General features: G+C 41.1%; 1 protein-coding gene across 1 annotated transcript in view; it reads right to left on the bottom strand.

Annotated features, from left to right (window-relative positions):
- The window catches only part of wdr41 (WD repeat domain 41), a 29,154-nt gene extending 22,706 nt beyond the window's left edge, over nucleotides 1–6,448 (bottom strand). The window contains exons 1-3 of the mRNA XM_088355893.1: nucleotides 6,246–6,448; nucleotides 6,021–6,100; nucleotides 3,346–3,461 (exon numbers count right to left, since the gene is read on the bottom strand). Of these exons, the coding sequence (XP_088212019.1) occupies nucleotides 3,346–3,461; nucleotides 6,021–6,068 (164 nt within the window). The 5' untranslated portion in view covers nucleotides 6,069–6,100; nucleotides 6,246–6,448. The remainder of the gene's footprint in view (nucleotides 1–3,345; nucleotides 3,462–6,020; nucleotides 6,101–6,245) is intronic.
- Nucleotides 6,449–13,433: the final 6,985 nt, after the last annotated feature.

Below are 13,433 nucleotides of genomic sequence, written 5' to 3'. Positions count from 1 at the left end.
GGCCCGGTGGGGAAAAAAGGCAGAGGAAGATGCTTTCAATTGCCAACAAACTTGGACTTTTTAACCCGCTAAAATGGGTGGTTTTCCGTTATTTCTAATCAGGATATTTGCTTGAGATGAAAGCAATTCTAGATACAAATATGGGAACAAATTAATCTCGTATGTAGCAGTATCACTGTAGAAACTTTTATTTCTCAATTTGACTTATCATAATCGATATGAAATACTGGAGTCTAGTGTCAATGATATCGGATATCGTCAGGCATTGTGCAAAATATAGTTTTTGGTCAAAGCACTCTTTTGACATGTTTATTTTTAGACACTCAGACATTTTAAGGCAGAGGTGTCCTAATTTTTCCAAAAGCGGACAAAATTGGTAAGCTAAAAATGAGTAAGGGCTGACTATTCAACTTGGCATTCTTTGAACAGTCTTAAAAATTCACCCTCCGTGAAAGGTTTGAAGCGCTTGCCGATCAGCATCACAACCTCGCAGCCGCCTTTGTAGCATTTTCATTTGACTCTTGTGAAAAAGCGCTGCTGTGCCGTTAAAACAGCTTCCTGTTGCTTCACTTTTGCTAAGCGTTACTTTCCAGTTAGCTTTTTGCAATCAACACGTTTTGTCTGGCAGTCCCTCTTTATATTATATTCTTTGAAAACAGCCACAATCCCTAGGTAAATTAGGCAGACGCATTTGTTTCGCATTTTGGTGAAAAAAATAGTTCAATTTCCACTTATCCTGGAAGTAGCAGCCCTCAGAGTAGAGGTAAGATTGGGCCTAAAAAATTCAGCCCGTCCCGAACTGAGTCGCGGCACTATTAACCCGAACCCGCCCAAACCTGACGGATTAACTCGATTTAATAACCGAGCCCGAAATAAAGCCGAAGCTTTAATTTGCCGCCAAACTAAAACACGAAGCTTTACTTTGGCCGCACGTACTTCAGTGCCAAACTGTGCATTTTGGCTGAACTCGGCAGCTTGAGGTTAACTTGGGGCTGAGTCCCTCAAATCAATTGTCCACTGCAAGTGCAGCGCCTAATTGAAAGGTTTGGCATCGAAGTGCACATCTCGGGGACGTGCAGCAAACAAGAGTGAAACTGAACAAAATGGCACAGAAAACAAAATCAAACTCTGCATATTACAAGCTGAAAATAGTGAAATATTTGTCCAAAAAGCAGAAAGAAAGTTTGTAAAGCATTTAAGCTACTGGTGAGAAGCAGAAATGACGTCTGACGTGAGGGAGGTGGAAAGAGGAAGACGCGCGTCTTTTACCAACACCGAGGATTAAAGTTTCTTTGGATTTAGTGATTTGGAGTTAAACTGATAGTTTGGTAAGCATTTTCTTTATCTAAATAGTTACTTGAGTAAAAAAAGTAAGTGCATGCTGTGCAGATCCTCCACGAAGGGGGTAAAAAAATGCATGTAATCTTTAAATATTTTTGTAGTCGGATATTTCCCAAATGCAATTTATATGGGTGCCAGATAGTAAACCTTTCACATCGTAATTAAATTCAAATATTAGAAATATAAGCAATCTTTTAAATTACCATGTCAATTCACATAAAGTTGGATACTGATCATCAACATTAACTCAAATGCACAACACTCAAAAAAATCCTTAAAGGGACAGTGTGTAATATTTAATGTCTTCTAGTGGTACAACAAACGTTCAATCTGTAAAATGAAATATTAATTTGAATACCAGGCAAAAATACCTGAACTATAATATCAATGTTGATTTATTTATTTTTTTTTTTAAAAACATACATACTAAACAGTGCTAGGAATCAAATGGACTGAACCTTTTCAAGGCAGTGGAGTATTTCTGACGCTGCGGTGTTCACTTTGTTTCCCTTTTACTTGTTTCATTGTTTTTCATCATTTACAAGCCTATCCAGCCTTTTATTTAGGAAAAGAGAGTTTTAAAAGTGCCATGATTTTAGGAGGAGCTTGGTTTAAATTTAGGGGTAATGGGAACTTCCAAAAACAGTCTGGTTACAGCCATGGAGGAAACCAAGACCAGTTAGTTGCCTAGAAGAGGGGGATGGTGGCGGGCCACCTTTTATATTATACTACATCACTGGTGGGCCACATATTTTATTACTAATTTTATGACAGGCCGCTGACCAGTAAAAATTTGATCACGGGCCGTAACTGGCCTCCAGGCCGGACTTTGGGCATACCTGTTTTAAACTCTCGTGGGACACATAAAATGATGTGTTGGATTACAATTGGCCCGGAGGCCATGAGTTTGAATCAGTTCTGACGCTGTCAATGGACATCTCACCATGAGGCTGTATCAGCAATTACGCTTTTAGGGGTCATAACAGACAATAAATTAAGCTGGAAAACACACATCAGACACATACAAACTAAAGTATCTAAAAACATTTCAATAATTAATAAAGCCAAATTCATTTTCAACTATAATGCATTGTATTTATTATATTGTTCTCTAGTTCTTCCATACATATTGTGCAGAAGTCTGGGGCAATAATTACAAAAGTTCACTACAGTCCCTTTTTATCCTCCAAAACCGTGCAATTAGAACCATACACAGGGTAGGATATCGAGACCATACTAATATTTTATTCCTGCAGTTCAAATTATTAAAATGAGATGATTTACTAAAAATTTTAACTGCACAACTGCTATTTAAGGTCAACAAAAACATAGTGCCAGAAAACATCCATAAATTATTCATTCGGAAAGAGGGAAATTATCATTTAAGGGGCTGTAGTGAATTCATAATCCCAAAGGTGAGAACCACCAGGAAAAGTATGTGTGTGTCTGTGTGTGGAGTCAAACTTTGGAACAATTTACAAAAATGTCCAACTATTCACTTGTTCAGTTTTAAATACAAAGGAACATTCCTGGCGGAATACAGAGATGAGGAGGGTGGGGTATGAGTGGTGCGGGAGATTGAGAATAGTGCGTCTAGTTAACTTTGTGGTATTGTTGCTATTCTTATAACTGTTATTATTAATATCACTCCAATTGTTGTTATATCATTGGTGTTTTTGGTGGGGAAGATGAAGAGGTAGGTAATATAAGCATTTGCTTTTTACTACCCCTTTTCGATCATATTCTGTAACGTTAATTTGTTGTTGAGTTATTGTTTTTGTTCTGTTTTTATTTTGATGTTCGAATAAAGTTTTCATTCATTCATTCAAGGCGTTAGTGTGTGTGGATGAGCACAAAGGCGATGGCACTGCTGCTGATGGTGTTCTTGTCATGCTCTGCTACTCTGCAGTGAGTCTCTCCTGTCAATCAGTGCAGGGGATGGAGTGTACTAAAAAGAGATTTTGAGGGTGGAGTGCAAGAGGGTAACGGGCCAGGTTTTTGTACCTGAAGTCATCAATCTTCACCAGAAATCGAACAATATCAAAATGTCCTTTCAGCACCTGCAGCTCAGTGAAGCAGTTTTTGGGCTGTTCTTCACCGATGCACAGCACTCCGCTTTTCTGCAGATGCAAGGAAAAACAAATAGAGAGGGATTCAAGAGAGTGAAAAAGAAGAATGAAATGCAGTTCCTTTACTATCTGGGCTTCCTGTTTTTTGTGTCTTGTGGTATCACATACCAGCAGGGTTGGGTAGGGTTACTTTAACTGGATTACTTTCAATTACTTTTGGATGACTCCAAGACCAAATATGCTAATAAAAGACAAAAGAAACTAAATATGAATAAAATGATGACTCACAACACGTGATAAGCTTTCTCTCCTGACTTTGATCTCTTTGATCTCTGGCAAAACTAACATCAAATGCGACAGAAACAAAATGAAAATAAATCCAAACAGCTTGCCAACATCATTTTTGCCATTCCATGTGTTCCGTTACTCCCCAAGCCTGCACAAAATTTATTAATTTTATTCATATTTAGTCATTTATTAGCATATTTGGTATTGGAGTAATCCAAAAGTAATTGAAAGTAATCAAGTTAAAGTAACCCTACCCAACCCTGCATACCAGTCATGAGAAGCCAGGAAAAGAGCAAATGACAAAGACAAATTTGTTTCATACCTGTCAATTTATACGTATTCTCTGTATTTTATACGTTTTTGATCATTTCAAAATGTGTAAAGAGACACCTTGGTACTGTTGGGAATTAAATATCAAAATGTACCGTTTATTAAATTGTTCGAATTAGTTATCTGAGTCCATTAACCAAATACAACCTACATTTAGCAAACAATTTATGCACGCTCGTTTCTTGATGGAAAAGATAACAAGAAAGCCGACATTTTCACACGGGGGCAGATTTAATTTCATTAACATTTTAACTAAGTGTACTCCATCGAAAACGGCCGAATTAGTGACGTTGGCGTCTGTGTGAAGCCTTTTTCTGAAGTCCTTTAGCTCTCTTCTTATTGGCCCACGTCTCCCCGCAAGATGGTGTGCCGGCTATCCCCATGGGCATGCCAATGAAGCCCCCTGGGCTTCACCATCTCGGAGGAGAGTGTCGCGATGTCTGGGAATACTCAAAACAACACCGAGCGTTTCTACGTCATCAGGGCCTTTCTGCGTCTGGATGTGCTGATTATCTTATCAGCCTTACGTCCCGTTCCCGCCGTTCCTGTAAACAACATTTTCTACTAGGGTGCCCTGACAATTAACCTACGGCCCAGCCAGTGAATATTGTTTGCATTAAATGTATTTTGTATTCGATCGTATAAAATTCTTTATTACTTTGCACTTCGGTCATCGCTTTTTCACTGCTTCGCGGATTAAAGATTGAATTGTCTTTATTGTTATTGATCCCAACATATTGTGCATTGTGTTCTGCAGCAAACAGCAAACGCTATCACAGAGACAGCTTGTGTGTGTTGGGTGATTATGACTGACTGTATGCGCAATTGTGATAAGCTAGTGTATACTATAAGTCAAAGAACCGGGGTGGGCAGGCACAGAAGTCAATGTGTCCACCCAAAACAAACTGCAAAGGACAGATACAGCTACAGCTAGTATGTCAACGGCTCGTTACATTGAAAAGAAATTCATCAATTAGAACGGACTCCGTTATCGGGTCTGGGAAGTGACTGAGAAAGCGTTGGGAGAGAAGGCAATAGCAACGATGCAAGTCCGGCCTACTGTGGCTAGGCTACGTCACATCTCACACAAGCGACCCCTGTATCACACCAACGCCAGATCAATTGCTCATAAAATGGATGACCTGAAGCGACAACTTGTGGGAAATCACTATATTTGGGAAAATTATTCCCAATGCTAGCGTGCAGCTAGCCAGCCACACTCTAAATCGCTTTCTTACACTGAAAGGAGAAGCCCTCCAATTCTATTGTACTTTTGTGTAGTGACAATAAAGACCTATTCATTCAATGCAATTCTATGTTCTGTGGCTTTATTTGTAGATCTACAGTTGTTATTTTGTTACAGTCGTATACTTTCAGTCGGTAAGGGCATCATTTTGAGGAAAGTTTTATGAAGAAGGGTTGCTACTTTGCGCATTTTCCCTTTTTGTGGGGGGTTCTGGTCCCCATTAACCGCAATAACCGAGGGATTACTGTTTGCCACATAAGAATTTTTGTACGGCTTTAAAAAATAAGGTGTCCCCTGCCAACTGACCGAAGATAGGTGGAATGGGCTCCAGCACCCCCGCGACCCTACTGAGGATAAGCGGTGCAGATAATTGATGGATGGATGGATATACTGCTACGTAGAATAAGTAACACTGAATTTACTGTAAGTGGGGCAAGAACTAAGAAAGATATTTAAATCATTGTTTGTGTTCTTTATTTGGTGACTAAAATAAACTTTCTACAAAGTCTGTCTTGTTGTGAGTAAATAGTTACCACGCTTTGTTTGTAAGGTTTACTATCGCTTTAGTAAGATAAATTGAGATCAATAATACGTCGTGAACAATCTTAATTTAATATAATTTATTATTCTTTAGTTAAGTGACTTCTGGCGTGAAATTTAAGAGTAACTCGTGATCTTGACAATAACAACTAAAATGGGAAGCGTTGTGTTACGTTCAGGTACGCGGTGTGGCATTCACGTCTCACCTCCACGGAGCTTTGCGTCTCGCGACCACCAAAAATCCACCGAAGCATGACTGCAGTCTGTTTTTAGACAATCTTAAAACCTTTTGTGAGGAAAGAGGAAACGAGAAAGATTTATATTTTATCAGGACAAGCAAAGTAGATGAAATGACTGCTGAAGGTCTAGTTCAACTAAAAACAAAACATCACATGCTAGCTGAGTGTCGCGTTCAGGGTATTTTTGCTTACCATTCATCAACGTAACGTGTCCGCTTATGGGTCCACATGGAATATGAGTTGTTTATCTTAATATCGTCATCATAAAATGCATCCAAAAATATTATTTGATTTTTTATGGGAACGGTGAAAAATGTAAAAAGAAGAACTGGGGCTCTTGTATACAAACTCATATGACGGAAGCCTGTGGGGGTCAATGGTTTAGGTTGTGAACGGTTTCAATAATGGGAAGACATCGCTTATGAATATAAAGAAAATGAAAATAGTTTGGAAGCGCCACTTGGTTTTTTTTATGCTTCAGAAAATGTTTGACTCAATATAGAGGAGAACTGTTTCAGAATAATTTCCAATTGACATGAATAAACCCGAAGGGTGAATTGCCGAGTATCCAGTAGATGGCAGTGTGCGCCAAATAGATACGAACGAAAAGCTTCTGTACCCTACGTATATACCTCTATTTTTTAGGGTTTGCATAAGATTTTATTTTTGCAACATAGTGCTTTTGAAATAAGCGCTTATCAATGTTATTGTTGTTATTATTTCTCAAGCCAATTTTTTTTAAATACAAGATGCACCACAGGAAAGGGTGCCCCTACGACCCTAGTGGTTAGGGGATCCAACCCAGCAACCCAGTAACCCAGTAACCCAGCAACCCAGCAACCCAGCAACCCAGCAACCAACCAATAATGACTTATCCCTTTAAACAAGTTGCTTTTTTTTCACATAACTTTATTTCACTGTAAAATTACATTACAGTACAAGTACTGTATTATGACTATTATTTTTTCTTTCTTTGTGAATTTGCAACATTTTCCAGGATAAAAATACAACAATATAAAAAAAAACAATGAAACCTATTTGTTCTCGATACATCTTTTTCCTTTTTAGCACTAATTACAAAAAATAAAGACACAAAATCCAAGCCACTTCTGCAACAATTACTGTGACGGATGACGGATTTAGTTAAAGTGTTACGCTTCACAACGTGTGATCCAGAAAATGTAATCATTATAATTATTTTCTCTGTTAAGTATTTGTTAACAACTCCTAACTGAGTTCAAAGAGCTCTTATACTTAATTTTTCACTGCTCTTATTCACTTTTATCTTACTTTCAGCGAAGCCGTTCGTGGCGGAACACATTAGGTCAGAGGAATCTGGGTTGGGGCAGTGCTGAAAATTGGTTTCACGCTCGTCACTGTGGGTTTTTGTTCCATTTCTAGTTGTTAGTGCAGCATAAAATTGGTGAAAGTAAGAAAAGGCCTTCCTCAAATGGAGTCCAAACGCCAACCCATGCACGTACTTGCATGCGTATCATGAACGAGCTGACCGAGGCTGCAATAATGACATAAGCCAGGAGATGGCGGCAGCAAGTCAAAAAGTTCCAAATTCCATACAGCTCCTTCATTTATGATAAAACATTTTTGACCGAATTCGTTTTAGTTTGCAATTGCAAACGTGACAGAGAAAGGAGCACAAAACCTGGGAATCGAACCATCATGCGGGCCCGATTGAGATGACACACTCGCGTCTGCTGTCTTGGGCCCCGTGACCTTCATGGTGGCTCAGATGCTGATTCCTGATTTAGTGTCGTTCTGCCGCGCTTGTCAGGGCTTTCCACGGGCTAATAGAAAAGCTCAAGGGCGACGCCGAAAAAGGAAAAAATAGGAGAAGGAGGAAAAGAGGGTGCCCCCATAGTAGAGAGTGTTCCCAAATGAGTGGGGGAAACTGGTAAAGAGGCAGTGAGAAAATACTAATAAGTAGCTAAAGCGCTCTTCAGGACAAGATAAGTCAATGGAGAAAGGGATGAGGTTCTAAATAAAGTCCAAATCTTTGGGCTCACAATTTTCCACTTGCAAATTGAAATCTCAGTTACTATTTGAGATCAAACATATAGTAAATACATTTGGCATCAGGAATAATGTGGGGCAGGAGGAAAACAATTGAATGAGTAATTTGATTATTGGACCTGCCAATAATCTACATATACTAGTATGATGTGTATTTTAAAAACAACATTAGAGAAAATTGCTTTAGTGTCAAGGCCAGAACAGAAACAGGACCCACTTGCGTTGCTTTTCTCACAAGTTTTATTGGAGGAAAGAGAAAGGGCTGGTATTCAGAAGTGGATCTTCTGTGGCGAGCGATACCGGTGTCAGGGACGGAAAAAGCGGCTCGGGAGCTGGGACAGAAGGGCAAAAACGTGGTCGGGGTCGGAAGCGAGTCGTAAGCCAGAATAGGAAGAAGACATGGTCGGGGACAAAAAGAGGTCGAAAGCCAGGACGGGAGAGCAGACGTGGTCAGGATCAAAAACGGGTCGAAGCCAGGGACAGACGGGCGCACAAATCGGGATAGGTGGGAGTCAAGGTCGAAAAAGGTTTGCCTAGTGTTCACCGAGGTTCACAGACGGACTGACAAAAGGGGACAGACAGGACTGGGTTCAAATACTGATCGGGAGCCAACCAGAACCCGCGTCAGTTGGCACCAAAAGAGCGGGCACAGCTGAGTCACATCAGTAAACATGACATTTATATTTATTTATTTATATATCTGGTTCAGAATTCGGTGGTTACAGATGCGGCCAGCAGGTAAGGCTTTCGATTTCCCGCCCAAATTGATTCGATATGGCCTCATATTGAGTCTAGCATTTATCATAAAGGAAGCAATACTCGAAATATGTTTTATTTTTAGCTTTAAACGATTGATTTTGGAGTTCATGGTGTCATGAATACCGATGTGAATCACCTGTGCCCGCTCATCTGGCGCCAACCGCTCCGGGTTCTGATTGCCTCACTTTCCCTACTTAAACCCAGTTCTGTCAGTCCCCTTTTGTCAGTCCGTCTGTGAACCTCTGTTTATACAACGCAAGCCTTTTTCGACCCTGACTCCCGCCTGTCCCTTTTTTGCTCTCGTTTGTCTCCGGCTACGACCCATTTGTGATCGCGACTACGTCTACTCTACCGTCCCGGCTTATGTCTTGTTTTCGACCCCGACCACGCTTTGCTCTCCCAGTCCTGGCCACCGACCCGTTTTTCCGTCCCTGACACCGCCATCGGTCGCTACGGAAGATACACTTCCGTGTTCAGATCACAATCCGAGTACGAGAGCAACTTGCTTCCCACGTACAGCGAACACCGGATCGTGGGTGCGGCCCTTCCTCTTTCCTTCAATAAAACTTGTGGTAAACGTTACGCCATTGGGTCCTGTTTCCGTTCTGGTCCTGACACATGGATGAGGCTTTATCAGTCCAAAAGGAAAATTATATAGACACATTTATGAATAATGCACGTGGTTTGATTCTAACAAACTACGTTTATTTACATGACAAGGAATATTAAATCTAACAAAAGAAAAAACATTGTTGACATGAGAAACTCGCGATTCTATTGAACAAAGGAGAAATAGTGTGGAAAATGAAGTTGAATAAAGATGGAAACGTTGTAAATACCTTGTCATGATTACCTAATTGGAGCCACCTGGGGTAATCATCTGACGCGCTGGAATGCGCTCCCTGATTGGTTTATGTTCCCTTTTTAAGCACGCTAAGCGGACACCTCTTCGTCTGAGGATACTTTTTACCCCGTTTGACTCGCCTGATTTTCCTGTGTCTTTTTGACTTGTTTACCTGATTCTGCCTGCCTCCGATCCGACCTGCTTCCGTTCCACGCTACGATCTTCTCTCCAGTCCCGGTAAACTCGACCTGCTTCCGTCCCACGCTACGATTGGCTACGTGTCCCGAAGTTGTCTTCACGGCGTTGCTGCTGACGTTCGACGGTCATCGCGTCTCCCGCTAACCCTGTACGCTTCCCCAAATAAAAGACTTGTAACGAACGCTCTGGGGTCTCCTGCTCTGTTCTGGTCCGCCCTGACATACCTAAAGAAACACAGGATTCTGTATTGTGCCTAATGTCAGAAATGTTCCTTACAAATGCATGCTAAGCTTAACAGCTAACCAAAAACCGGCCGGTATATTGTGTGTTTTGTGCCCAAGTTACCTTACCGGACTTTGCTCATTTGCCCCTCCGTCTTCTCCAAGTGTTCTTCTCAAGGTATTCCTCAAATATTCTTCTAAATACTTCCACCTCCCAAGACAACCTCCCCAAGTTTCTTTCCCAGGATTCTCTTCGGCTACCTCGATCCTGCTCTTCCTTCTCAGTAGTGTCATTTTCAGGGTTGGGTAGGGTTACTTTAACTCGATTACTTTCAATTCCTTTTGGATTACTCCAATACCAAATATGCTAATAAAAGACAAAAGAAACTAAACATGAATAAAATGACTACATTTTGTGCAGGCTTGGGGAGTAACGGAATACATGGAACGGCAAAAATGATGTTGGCAAGCTGTTTGGATTTATTTTCATTTTGTTTCTGTTGCATTTGATGTTAGTTTTGCCGGAGATCAAAGAGATCAAAGCCAGGAGAGAAAGCTTACCACGTGTTGTGAGTCATAATTTTATTCATATTTAGTTTCTTTTGTCTTTTATTAGCATATTTGGTATTGGAGTAATCCCAAAGTAATTAAAAGTAATCCAGTTAAAGTAACCCTACCCAACCCTGGTCATTTTTCCATTCTATTTAATGGGGTTTGTTAGCATACCTGTTCGTCAACTCCTTTGTCAAACATTTGGGTATATCGGACATTATATGGTAATATTGATGCTTTCATTCAAAAGAAAAAGCACTTTAGAGTGTAGATCAGGGGTGCTCAGACTTTTACAACGTACGACCCACTTGAAAAATGAGCAAGTCAAAAGGATCTACTTATCGTGGAAACTGCTAATGTCATGATTACTGATTCGGGGCACCTGCGGCTGCCCCGTTGGCGCCAACAGCCACGGGACCTGATTGGCTGTTGGTCTCTTTTTAAACTCCCGTCTTCCGAGAGGAACCCGTCAGACCGTCTGCGAACCTATGCTCTCAGCTAGGCAAGCCTTTGTACTCTCCGACATTATCCTGCCCTGTTTTCCTGCCTGATACATGTTGCCGACCTTGTTCTGGATCCGTTTCTGATTTTGCTCCTCCGTCCCGTCCATCAACCTGTTTTGCCCTGTTTCCTGCCTGATACCTGTTACCGACCTCTTTTCTGGACCCGTTTCTGTTTTGCTCCCCCGTCCTGGCCATCAGCTTGTTTTCTCGCTGTCAACGACTACCCTCGCTCGACACGGAAGTGCCACTTCCGCGTTCCTGCCATCTGCTACCCGTGACCGACGATCATCAGATCGTGGATGCAAGCACTGCTCTCTTTCTTAATAAAAACTGAGTAAAACGAACGCTACTGGGTCCCGTCTCTGTTCCTGGTCTGTGACAGCTAAACATAGAAATATTTCAGAATGTTTTTAAGATTATTTTTACATGATTTGATTAAACTGAATACAAACTTGGGCGGCACGGCAGCTGAGTGCTTAGCACGTCCTCGGCACAGTTCTGAAGACATGAGATCGAACCTCCCTGTGTGGAGTTTGCATGTTCTCACCGTGCTTGAGTGGGTTTCCTCCGGGTACTCCGGTTTCCTTCCACATTCCAAAAACAGGTATGTCAGGTTAATTGGCTGGTTCAAATTGTCCCTAAGTGTGAATGAGCGAGCAAATTGTCTAACCCTGTGTGCCCTGGGACTGGCTGGCAACCAATTCAGGGTGCCCCCTGCCCACTGCCCGAAAATAGCTGGGTTGGGCTCCACCACCTCCGCGACCCTACTGAGGATAAGCGTTGCAGACGATGGATGGATGGATGAATACTAACTGAAACAAATCAACACTTAGGGGCAGTCTGCATTGAAAAATAAATCCCTACGTTTCGCAATTGGATACTGACAATATTTCTCATTGCAAGCCTAAATAAATCAAATGTGTTTACTCAAAATAAAACAACAGTCCAACAGTAAAAAGTCCGTCTTTTTTCACGGCCATTGGTGTTGCAAAGAGATAATAACCCTGTAATGCTAACATGCTGCATTTGACCGCGAAATATGCCAGGGTTGCCATGGCGCCCAATTGGCCCCGCCCGTGTGGCGCCAGCTGCCGCTCATTGACGGATTGGCTTTCCGTCTATTTAATCTCAGTGCTCTCACTCTTCCTATGTCAGTCCGTCAACGAACCTCTGCCACGCAAGACGTGTTTATTTTTAATATTGGTTTCCAGTTTCGTTCACGTCGAGTTTGTCCAGTTTCATTTCGATACCCTGTTTTGATATCAATCCTTTCCGTCCCGTTGTTTAATATCGGTTTCAGGTTTTGTTCCCGTCTAGTTTGTCCTGTTTAATTTCGATATCGTGTTTTGATATCAATCCTGTCGGTTCCGATGTTTAATATCAGTTTCAGGTTTTGTTCCCGTCTAGTTTGTCCTGTTTGATTTTGATATCCTGTTTTGATATCAATCCTGTCTGTCCCGTTGTTTAATATCGGTTTTAGGTTTTGTTCCCGTCTAGTTTGTCCTGTTTAATTTCGATAACCCTGTTTTGATATCAATCCTGTCCGTCCCGTTGTTTGATATCGGTTTCCAGTTTCGTTCCCATCTAGTTTGTCCTGTTTAATTTCGATAACCCTGTTTTGATATCAATCCTGTCCGTCCCGTTGTTTAATATCGGTTTCCAGTTTCGTTCCCGTCTAGTTTGTCCTGTTTAATTTCGATAACCTGTTTTGATATCAATCCGGTTGATTCCGTTGGTTAATATTGGTTTCCAGTTTCGTTCCCGTCGAGTTTGTCCTGTTTAATTTCAATACCCTGTTTTGATATCAATCCTGTCTGTCCCGTTGTTTAATATCGGATTTTAGGTTTTCTTCCCGTCTAGTTAGTCCTGTTTGATTTCGATATCATGTTTTGATATCAACCCTGTCGGTTCCGTTGATTAATATCGGTTTCCAGTTTCGTTCCCATCGAGTTTGTCCTGTTTAATTTCGATACCCTGTTTTGATATCAATCCTGTTTGTCCCGTTGTTTAATATCAGTTTCAGGTTTTGTTCCCGTCTAGTTTGTCCGGTTTAATTTCGATAACCCTGTTTTGATATCAATCCTGTCCGTCCCGTTGTTTGATATCGGTTTCCAGTTTCGTTCCCGTCTAGTTTGTCCTGTTTAATTTCGATACCCTGTTTTGATATCAATCCGGTTGATTCCGTTGGTTAATATCGGTTTCCAGTTTCGTTCCCGTTGAGTTTGTCCTGTTTAATTTCAATACCCTGTTTTGATATCAATAATGTCTGTCCCGT

This window comes from Urocampus carinirostris, chromosome 16 (genome assembly GCF_059441175.1).
Source record: "Urocampus carinirostris isolate Australia breed hairy pipefish chromosome 16, RoL_Ucar_1.0, whole genome shotgun sequence".
NCBI classification, from domain to species: Eukaryota; Metazoa; Chordata; class Actinopteri; order Syngnathiformes; family Syngnathidae; genus Urocampus; species Urocampus carinirostris.
Note: the sequence above shows the minus strand (reverse complement) of the source record. Positions and strands in the feature narration are given on the sequence as shown.